At 64.0% G+C, this 9,591-nt stretch overlaps 1 protein-coding gene across 1 annotated transcript; it reads right to left on the bottom strand.

Annotated features, from left to right (window-relative positions):
- Positions 1–2,964: 2,964 nt before the first annotated feature.
- On the bottom strand, positions 2,965–5,839 carry FOXL2 (forkhead box L2). Its single transcript, XM_065675448.1, has one exon. It carries the CDS (start codon positions 5,084–5,086, stop codon positions 4,166–4,168), a length of 921 nt encoding a protein of 306 aa, XP_065531520.1. The 5' UTR covers positions 5,087–5,839; the 3' UTR covers positions 2,965–4,165.
- Positions 5,840–9,591: the final 3,752 nt, after the last annotated feature.

The following is a 9,591-nucleotide window of genomic DNA, read 5'->3' as shown; positions in this document are numbered from 1 at the left end:
CTGCCGTCATTTATATAACGGGGAAAGGCCTTACACAATGCGCAAACCCCGCTCTTGCCAAGAGATCGGCTCTCTGCCGCTTGCTTTCCTAAAGGGTCGGCGGGGAAGGGTTGGCGGCGCTGCCCGGGGCAGGTGGGAGCAGGGAGGAGGTACCCGAGCAGCCTGGGGTGGGAGACACCGGATCCGAAGTGTGCTGACACCCTATGTGCCCGCGCCGTCCGTGCCCGTGGAGCGGGCACAGACCCCTTCTCCCACCCAGCCGCTGCTGTACTAAGTGCCGCTCTCCCGGGATGCGGGCACTATCTGCCCGGTGGTCTGGGCTTGGCGGCGCGGGGAATCTCAGTCCCTGCGTGCCAAGGCCTGGGTGTTCGTTAACGCACACCACAGTGAGGTTTCCGACGGCTCCCCACAGGCCGGTGCCGGCTGCCCAAGGCAAACACTGGGAGTGAAAGCCGGGCCCCCCTCCCCACGTCGGTGGATACCTAGGACGGGCCGCGTGCACACCCCCCTGCCTTCCCGCAGCGCCCAGTGAGGGTGGTCAAGTCGGCTTGGACTACGGCAGGGCTCTTGCTCTGGTTTCCCGTCCCCTCTGCGAAGGGTCGGGGCCAGAGAGAGGAGGCCCCACCGGGTGCATGGCCGGGCTGGAAGCAGCGCGAGGCCCTGCTGGGCCCGAGCAGGGCAGCGGTACACACCGGGGCTTTCCGGGCGGTCCTCAGGGCAGGGTGGAGGGAGAGGGTTGCAGCCGTACGCACGGCACGATGGCTGCTTAGTGAACCACGCGAGTTTACATTCAGTGCAGCCTCTGTTTATAAAATACAGAATACGATCGTGAAAACATCCTACGGGAACGACGGCGGCACCCGCTGACTCGGAGAGCAGAACCAAAGGCGAACAGAGCCCCGGCCGGTTACAGGGAGCCCGGCAGACTGACAGACCACGACCTGGCAGGACGGGTGGCCTCCGCCGGCCAGGCCCGCCTGCATCTCTTCACCGGCTGGCCCAGACCCCGGGGAAGGAGCCGCAGCGGGGAGCCCCGGGTGGGTGCAGGCTCGCCAGGGACCTCGACAGCACCTTTACCCGCTTCCAAGCAGCCCCACACACCCGCACCGCGCTCTCTTGGCGAGAAGACGCTCGTCCAGAGGCAACGATTGCCCGAAAGGGACCGAACGGCAGCCCAGCGCCCTGTTCCCTGCCTCTCCCCGCTACCACAGCCGGGCGCTGATCCCCTGCTGCAGCGGCACTGACTGGAGGCCCCGCGGGAACCGAGGCAGCCCCGGGGGCCACCACTTTACCCCTGCCCCGGGCCACCTGCGGGTATCACTTCACGCAGCGCCGGCAAGGCCCCAGCAGCTCAGAGCCGTTTGCTATGGGCACTGCAGCCCTGCCGAGCGGTGGCACAGGCGGCCCGGGGGGCGCCGGTGGGGGTCCCGCCCTCCCTTCGCCCCGAGACCACCGCTTCACTTGCGAGCCCGCCACTGCCCCCACGTACCCCGGAGGAAACAAAGCGGGACTATCAATGCCTATCGAATAAGCAACAAGCAGAACGAACTGCCACGGCCCTGAGCTCGCCGGAGCAAGGCTACAACAGGCAGGCGGACGACGGGCTACCTGGGCCGGTCGCCGAGCTCGCCCTGCGCTCCTGAGGCCGTGTCAACGGTGACGCCTCTCCCCTCCACAAGCAGTTCCACCCGAGGGCCCCGAGCAGGTCAGAGGCCCCGAGTGAGCTCCCCGCTCCCGGCAGAGGCCGGCAGAGGCACGGGTGGCGAAACATGAGTGGCGGCCCTGTGCCATGTGCGCTGGCATCCCGGGGCTGACCGCTCGGGAAGCATTTCGCTCCCTATGACACCGGTGTGTTCATGGTAGGGGCTAGGCTCTCTCCCTCCCTCCCTCCAGGCCCCCGCAGCAGCAGCTCGGTCCCGCTGTCCCGGTGCACAGCGCGAAGCGGCCGCGTCTGCTGCAGCCCCGAGAGCAGGAACCCTCGGCTGCAACACCACTCCCAGCGCCCTCCTGTTCGGGCCGGGGTCTGGGCACCGGTGACAGGCAGCGCAGCAGGGCCTCCAGCCGGGCAAGGGCCTGTTTACACCCAACCCCAGCGGGTCACCTCTCCCGTGGGCCCCCCTTTTGCCACCGGCAGCGGGAGGGGAGTGTTCACCCCCGGTACCGCGTTTCGCCTGCTACCCGCCCCCCCTCCGGGAGAGCCAGCTGCCCGCGCGACCCGGAACGAGCGGAACGCGCGCACCCCGTCTCTCGCCCGCCGCACAGCAGCAGGCCTGGCCCAGACTGGCGTCCGAGGGGACCCGCTGTGGGGACCCCCCCACCTGCCAACAGCACCGTCCCTACCCGAGCCTCCCATCGCCCGTGCAGCCCGCAAAGGAGCTGTTGCGTACGAGCTCTCGAAGCGAGGCCCAGGCCCGGCGCCACCGGCCCGGCTAGGAAAGAGAGGCCCTTCAGCGGCTTCAAGAACCGGCACTGGCCCGGCCGGGACAGGGGTGGCGAGAGGGCTGCGCGGGGTCGCCCAGCGCCGCGGCCCAGAGCGGGTGGGGATGAAACGAAAGCGGAGCCAAGGTCGCTGTCGGGCACTGCCGCCGGCACTGTCCCGGCAGAGCTGGGCACAAAAGCGAGGTGCCGGCGGCTGCCCGTGTCTCACAGCGGAGGCGCTCCCGATCGCTCCCGCTGAGCCAAAGAAGCTGTCCCGGCACCTCCGCGGCGGCTGCCAAAACAGCACCGGACCCCTCCTGCCACGGCGCTTAACGGAGCCAATCCGCCGCCCCTGCACAGTCCTCGTACTCCCCGCGGCGGAGGCGAGCGCTGGACGGCCGCGGCTGGGACTGGGGCCGGGAGCGGTGACCGCCGGAGAGAGCAGGCCGGGCGGCTAGGAACGGCCCCGGGACACGTCGCCCAGCCCGTTCTCCGCTGCCGCTTCTCGACCCCGATCACGGAGGAACGGAGCGAAATAAAACGATCTGAAAAGAAGGAAAGCCATTTTATTGGAGACTTTACAATGCTAGGAAGTACAATAAAAGTGCTAGTTCACTCTAGAAAAGTTGGTCCCAAAATGGTACTATGCCACAGCATCTATCAGCTTACATAAACGTTTACAAAATCGCTACGAACTGGCCCCTGTATTATAAACGCTATTTTTTTTCCTTCTTCACATTAATCTATGTAAAATCGAATTATCAAAACGTTTTAAGAATAAAGGGCAAGCATTCGAAAGCAGAACCTACCGGAGAATCCATTTTGGGCCAGGTTTGGGGTTCAAAAAAACCGAAGATAGTTTAAACTTTCATTATTATTCATAATATGCACACGGAAAAAAATATTCCAATTTACAGGAAACTGTCTTTTTTTTTTTTCTTTTGTTGTAACGTCAAAATATTTTTTTAGACCTGTATAAAATTACTTTTAAGACCTCAGAGGACATTGTCTCTTTTTAAAACTATATTTTATGGACAGTGAAACGTTTCCCGAGTGACGCTGGCAGGTTCGATTGTTGGTTTCTGACAACCGGCAATACCGCACATCTCCTGCTGCTCCAGAAGTCCCCACCTAAGTACTATTTTGACAGAAAGCCGCGGCTCGGAAGAAGCGCGGTGTTTTGCAGTCCGAGGATAAAGAAAGAGCAGATGAAGAGGAGGAGGAGGACGAGCACCACGGCAGCAGCTAGGCCTCGCCAGCCAGCACCGCCACGCATTGAAATGCCGCCGCTATTTACAAGCTCCGCTTTTCCCTTTCAGCCAGAAAGGATTACGGCTGAATTACAAAGGAGCAGAATTTTGAGGGCTAAACAGCCTATTTTTAATTACATGCTCCCCCCCCCGCCTCCAAAAAAACCCCACCAAAACCAAACCAAATAATCTCACAAACAAACGAACACACACACACGAGCAAAGAAACGAACGGTAAATCCGAGCTCGCCCAGCGGCAGCGCCCCGGCCACCGGCTCTCGCACTTACACCGCCTTCTCCTCCTCGTAGGACGGTTCTTACACTTACACTACAAAAGGAGCAGGGCCGCCGTTCCCCACCGCAACAGTTTAGGCACGGAGAGAGGAAAGTCCGCGGCTGGAGAGGAGGAGAGACCCGAGAACGGAGGAGAAGGCGGCAGGATCGCAGAGTGGCAGCAGAGCCGGTGCAAGGGCGGCGGGCGATCGGCCGAAGCTTTCCTAGATGTCTATGCGGGAGTGCAGGGCGCTGTGTTTGCTGTCGTGCTCCCAGTAGGAACAGTGCATCATGGACAGCTCGGCGGGCTGGCGGGCACAGGCGAACTGAAGGCCGGCTCCGTTCGCCGCCGGGGCCGCGGGCGGCGCGGGGCTGGTCGGGCTGAGCTGCTGGGGGTGATGGGCGTGAGGGTGGTGGTGGTGGTGGCCCATGCCGTTGTAGGAGTTCACCATGCTGGGCAGCGCCATGCTCTGCACCCGCGAGTAGGGGCCGTAGGATGCCGGGCCCGAGAGTCCTTTCACATTGACGGGGCTGACGTTCCCACCAGACATCTGGCAGGAGGCGTAGGGCATGGGCGCAGGGGGCTGCGCCAGTGGCCACGAGTTGTTCATGAAGGTGGACTGCAAGTACTTGGGCGGGGAGAGGTAGCCGTAGGTGTCGGGGCTGAAGAGGGTTTTGCCGGGCTGGAAGTGGGTCGGGGGGGGGCGGAAAGGCCGTTTCATCCTTCGCCTCCGGCGGTAGTTGCCCTTCTCGAACATGTCCTCACAGGCGGGATCCAGGGTCCAGTAGTTGCCCTTGCGCTCGCCGCCGCCCTCCCTGGGCACCTTGATGAAGCATTCGTTGAGGCTGAGGTTGTGGCGGATGCTGTTCTGCCAGCCCTTCTTGTTCTTCTCGTAGAAAGGGAATTTGCTGATGATGTACTGGTAGATCCCGGACAGCGTGAGCCTCTTCTCCGCGCTCTCCCGGATGGCCATGGCGATCAGGGCCACGTAGGAGTAGGGGGGCTTCTGCGAGGGGTCCGGCTTCTCGGGGATTTTCTCGGCGCCCAGCTCCTCCTTGACCCGCTCCGGCTCCTTGCTGCCGCCGGTGTCATGAGCCAGCAGCGCCACCGCGTCCTCCTCGCCGTCTGGGTAGCTGTTCATCATGGTGCCCCGCGTCCCGCCGTCCGGCAGCCCGCGGCACGGCTGCGGAGCGCTTGCCCGATGTGCGGAGCCCGGTGCCGGGGGCCGTCGTGTTCCTCCCGGCGCTCGCTAAGACTGGGGCCGAGGTCGGAGATGGGACCGGGACGAAGATGGGGAGGCGCCTTTCGCGGCGCCGCTAGTCCGTGCAGCGCGGCGGCGGCAGCGTCCCTGCCCCCGCGGGCTCCGCTCCCCTCTGCCGCCGCGGCCGGGCTCTTTTCTGATTTGTATGGGCCCGGCCGAGTTCCGCTTTCGTCAAGAGCCCGCTCCCCTATCGCCGCCGAGCCGCTGGGCACGGCCGAGTTCACCTCGCAGTCACGGCGCCGCGCTCAGCCCCGCGCACACGCGGCCCGACGTAGCCCCGCGGAGCGGCGCGGAACCGCCCCGGCTCGGTCGCGCCACCGGGGCGGGGAGGGGGGGGGAAGTTAAGGGGGGAGGCGGCGTCCGGGGGGGCACCGATCAAGCCTCCGCCGCCCGCCCGCCCGAGGAGCTCCGATGGGGCCCTCGGCGGTGGGCTCCCCTCCCGCCCGGCCAGGGGCCTCGTCGGAGGCGGCGGGTGCAGGCTGTGCCCGCGGCGTTCGCCCCTGCCCCGGACGTCCAGCCGCACAAGCGGACGCGTTTGTATGTCTTGGCCCCGGGCCCCGCCAACCGATCGCGCCCGGGGAGCACAAGGAGGCTGCTGCCGCTGCCTGCAAGTCGGTTCTTGCAGCCCTTATTTGCAGGAGGCAGAGCAAACGGTGTCAGGTCTCTCCTTCTCTCTCCCCGCGAAGTAGGCTGCGGGGCTGACAGGCGCCCCGAGGGCCGGTGGAGGGTGGCGAGATGAGGGGTGACACACCAGCCAGTCTTCCCGCTCCTTCCCCTGCACGTCTCCAGCTGGTTTCACACGGCTCGTGGGGCGGCATATGCTACACCGACGTTGCCCTGCTCCTTTCCCTTCTCTGCCTTTAGGTAGAGTGCCCCCTCTTCTTCCCTCCCCCCCCCCCCCCCAGCAGAGGTGTCGTGTAATAAGAAATCACTAACACGGGGCTGCTCCCACCTCGGGTAGAGAAGCAGGCAGAGAATACTTTGCGCTTGTTTCTAACGGAGCCCTTAGCCCTGTCCCCGGGAAGAGGGCAGCCTAGCCCTGTTTGTCCTCCGGAACCTCTCTTCCAAACAGCGCTGCCGAGGGAGCCAGGCCGAGCTCCACAGGGCCGGGCTCACCTGCGCTCCCCAGCCGCGCTGCCGGTGCGCCCCGGGGGGGCAGCCACAAGGACCCAATCCCCTCACGCACTCAAGCACGGCTCGGGGTCTCCCCTCTAGGGCTGTCCAGAAGCGGCCCTTGGAGCTGCTACTCATACCCTGAGAGCCACGGCCGGGGCCCTCGGCCTCGCTTCTGCCGTTCCCGAAAGTGAGCCACCGCTCAGCGCTATTCCGCGCCTCGCGGGTTTTACGCTCTACACCAGTTTTTGTTAACCAAACGCCAGCCCTGCGGGGCCTGGCTGCCCTCGAACAGCGTACCCGGCGCAGCCGCCCCTCCCGTCGGGGTGTCCTGGGGCTTCGGCGTGCCATGAGCGGAGCTCCGATTCCTCTGCCCAGCCAAGGGCATACGGATCCCCGCTCCCCTCCGGGGGAGGATATTTGTGGGTGAGGGGGGGTCTGAGATATAGAAACGGAAAAATAAACTAGCCCTCGGGGAGCCATTCTATTTCTATGTATCTTTATATTTCTCGGTTCGAATAAGTTTTTACCTCTTCGTCTACAGCCATATAACGAATACCCCGTCTCTCAGCAGCGGTGAAACGCGTACCCTAAAGCGTGAACCGCATTAATTCGGTCACAGATTCGAGGCCCCTCTATTTCCGCACACAGCCGAGGAACAGCGCACTCCGCCCTCAAAGTACCCCCCTAAAGCACATAAACGAAACCTCGGAGGGATGGGGCCCGAGGGAGAGACGCTCTCGGCGGTTTTCCTCCCCGGTCGCTCCTAGGAAGCTCCGCGGCGGGTGCCTCTGCGGAGGGCAGCCGTGTCTAGCCATGCCCGGGGCCGGGGCTGCCGGGCCCCCTTGGGCCGGCCCGGCTGCTTTCTGCCGGCCACCCAGGCTGCTCCCGGCGCTCCCCCTCGGGGGCATTTCCGCGGCGAGGCCCGATGCAGGTGTAACAGCACTGTTGCGTGTGTCATCACCTCCGCCAAACGGCACATTCCTCCCTTTGCACTCCTAAGCCGGGCGCGAAGCTCCTTACCAGGGCTGCCTGTTTCACAGAGGACATTTGACATCCGAGGGGCTTGCTTGGGTTTGTTGTTTTTTTGACAGTCCCACCAAGGGGGATTTTCGGATGAACACCCAAGGGCAGCAGCTCAGCCCAGAGCTGGGAGCGGCGACCGGGCAGAGCAGCGGCAAAGGTGAGCGCGCAGCCCCGTGTGCGGCTACTTGAACATTTGACTCACGGGCACTGCCCGGCTGTCCCCTCTCCCCGGTGCTAATTAGGCCCGTCTTGGGACATTAAACGTATGATTATGCCACGACAGCCGAGTCTGGACACTGTGGCTGCAGTTCAGCAGAGAGCGGAGTCCTACCGGCACTCACAGACATGTCGCAGCTGGGGGAATGCAAGGAACGGGGTCGGGCAGCGAGCAGAGGGGCGCGGCAAGCCCATCCCCGGTGAGGAGCGGAGGATGCCGCCACAACCCGGGACAGAGGCCTCGTGCCGGTGAGCCCGGGGGAGCCCCCGCCGCTTCCGAGGTCGGACAAGGAATCAAACAAACTGGGACAAATCGAAGGGAGGAGGCAGCGGAGCTGCTCCCCGACCGGGCCTGCTGCCCTCGGGGGCTGGGGAAGCAGGAGGAGGGTAGCAGTGGAGCAGGGCTCACGGCGCCGATACCCGGACACCGTCCCGCGGCGGAGAGGGGCATATCCCACGGCAGAAAGCTGAGGGACGGCGGGGAAGGCGCTGTCGCTTTTTTTCACACAGAGCAGCCCCGGCCGCAGCCCGTTCCCAGTGCAGGGAAGCCGGGAAGGAGGCGGGCAGACGGGGGCTCAGTCCCGGCCGCGCAACCCAGCGCCCCGAGGGGGGCTGCAATTCGGTGTTTGGCCGTGCTTCCCCGGTACCGAGCCGGGCCGGGTCCGCCTTCCCTAACCAAGTCCGGTATTTGGCGGGGAAGCGGCCGGGACCGTTCCCGCGGGTGGAATTGCCGTGCAGAGCGGGTCACGGCAAGCGGCGGGGGCCTCCAGCCGGGGAGCGCGGCGGGGACACGGCACCGCGGACAGGGCTCCTACGGAAGCCGTGCCTGCCGTTGCAGAGAGGGCAAGACGCGAGAATGAGCCCGAGTAGGGGTTGTTTTTTTCTACTCACCCCCGTGTAGGCAGCAGCGCCGGCTTTACCTGGAAGGGCTGGGATCAGTTTGTTTGAAAATGTGGCACGCTTCCTCTCACACGCTTTATTTATTTATTTACTTATTTTCCGCTTGGAGAGAAAACGTGTCTCCGGCGGGGAGCCCCGGGACGCCCCTGGCTCGGGGAGCACCGCTCCCGTTCGGCTACCGCACCCGCTCGCAGACACCGGAGCAAGGCTCCCTCCGTCTGCACCGGCACCCGGACGGAAGGCAGGCGACACTGCCGCTTTGCCCGTTCTGCGTCTCCGGCTCCGCTCCGGGAGGCACGGGGCCGGACACGCTGCTGGTGCCGCAAACAAGAAACCACCCTTCCCGACCGCTCCAGCAGCTACATTAACCCGCGTTCATTTGGCTCGCGTAGGAGAGGACAGACACAGCTTTATAAGCGGACCCAGGCGCTGCGTGTCCGGAGTCCCTGTTTCTCAAACGAGCGGGTCCCGGTCCACCGGTCCCTTCTCCTCCTCGGCACAGCCACCAACGCAGCAGGGACGGGCTGTCACCGTGCCGCCTTTGCAAGCAATCCTAGTTTCTTCCTTTCCCCTCTTCTTCTTTCCCCGAATACTACCGGTCTTTAAGATCGTGGAGCATTTATTCCCCTAGCAAATGGGAGAATACGGCTACATGTAAAGCCGTCATGTGGGCGTCTGCCCTGCAAGCCGGCGCTCCCGAGAATTAACTAATTGTACCGCTGGAAATCAAATATTCCGGTCGCCGTGAAAAATCCATTAGATGCAATCTATTACAAGGCTCGAAGGAGTTTTCCCGTGTTCCCTACGTGCGGGAGGGCAGAGCAGCCCGGAGGCGCCCGCGGGGCGCGGGGTCCTCAGCCGCATCCGAGCCGGGCCGAGCGGCTTCCCCTCCAGAGCCTGTGTCTCTCCCTTCGGGTGTCTAAACGATGGGTGTCTAAAAGACACCCGAAGGCAGGGAGGGCTCGGAATTGGAGGTGCCGATTAGCGGCACAGCACTTGACAACCGGGAATAACCACCATTACTTGAGATCAAATTGCTCCCTTTAGACCCCAAACTCTGCCCTGAGAAAGCTTCATTTTCAGCACCTCACCTCTTGCTTGGCCTGCAGCTCACCTCGGGACACCCCAAACAC

Source organism: Lathamus discolor, chromosome 3 (genome assembly GCF_037157495.1).
Source record: "Lathamus discolor isolate bLatDis1 chromosome 3, bLatDis1.hap1, whole genome shotgun sequence".
Classification (NCBI taxonomy): domain Eukaryota; kingdom Metazoa; phylum Chordata; class Aves; order Psittaciformes; family Psittacidae; genus Lathamus; species Lathamus discolor.
The sequence above is the reverse complement of the archived record's forward strand: the minus strand, read 5'-3'. Positions and strand labels throughout refer to the sequence as shown.

Bases quoted from the DNA above. Each gene is read 5' to 3' on its own strand.
- FOXL2 (XM_065675448.1), bottom strand. From the start codon at position 5,086: ATGATGAACAGCTACCCAGACGGCGAGGAGGACGCGGTGGCGCTGCTG.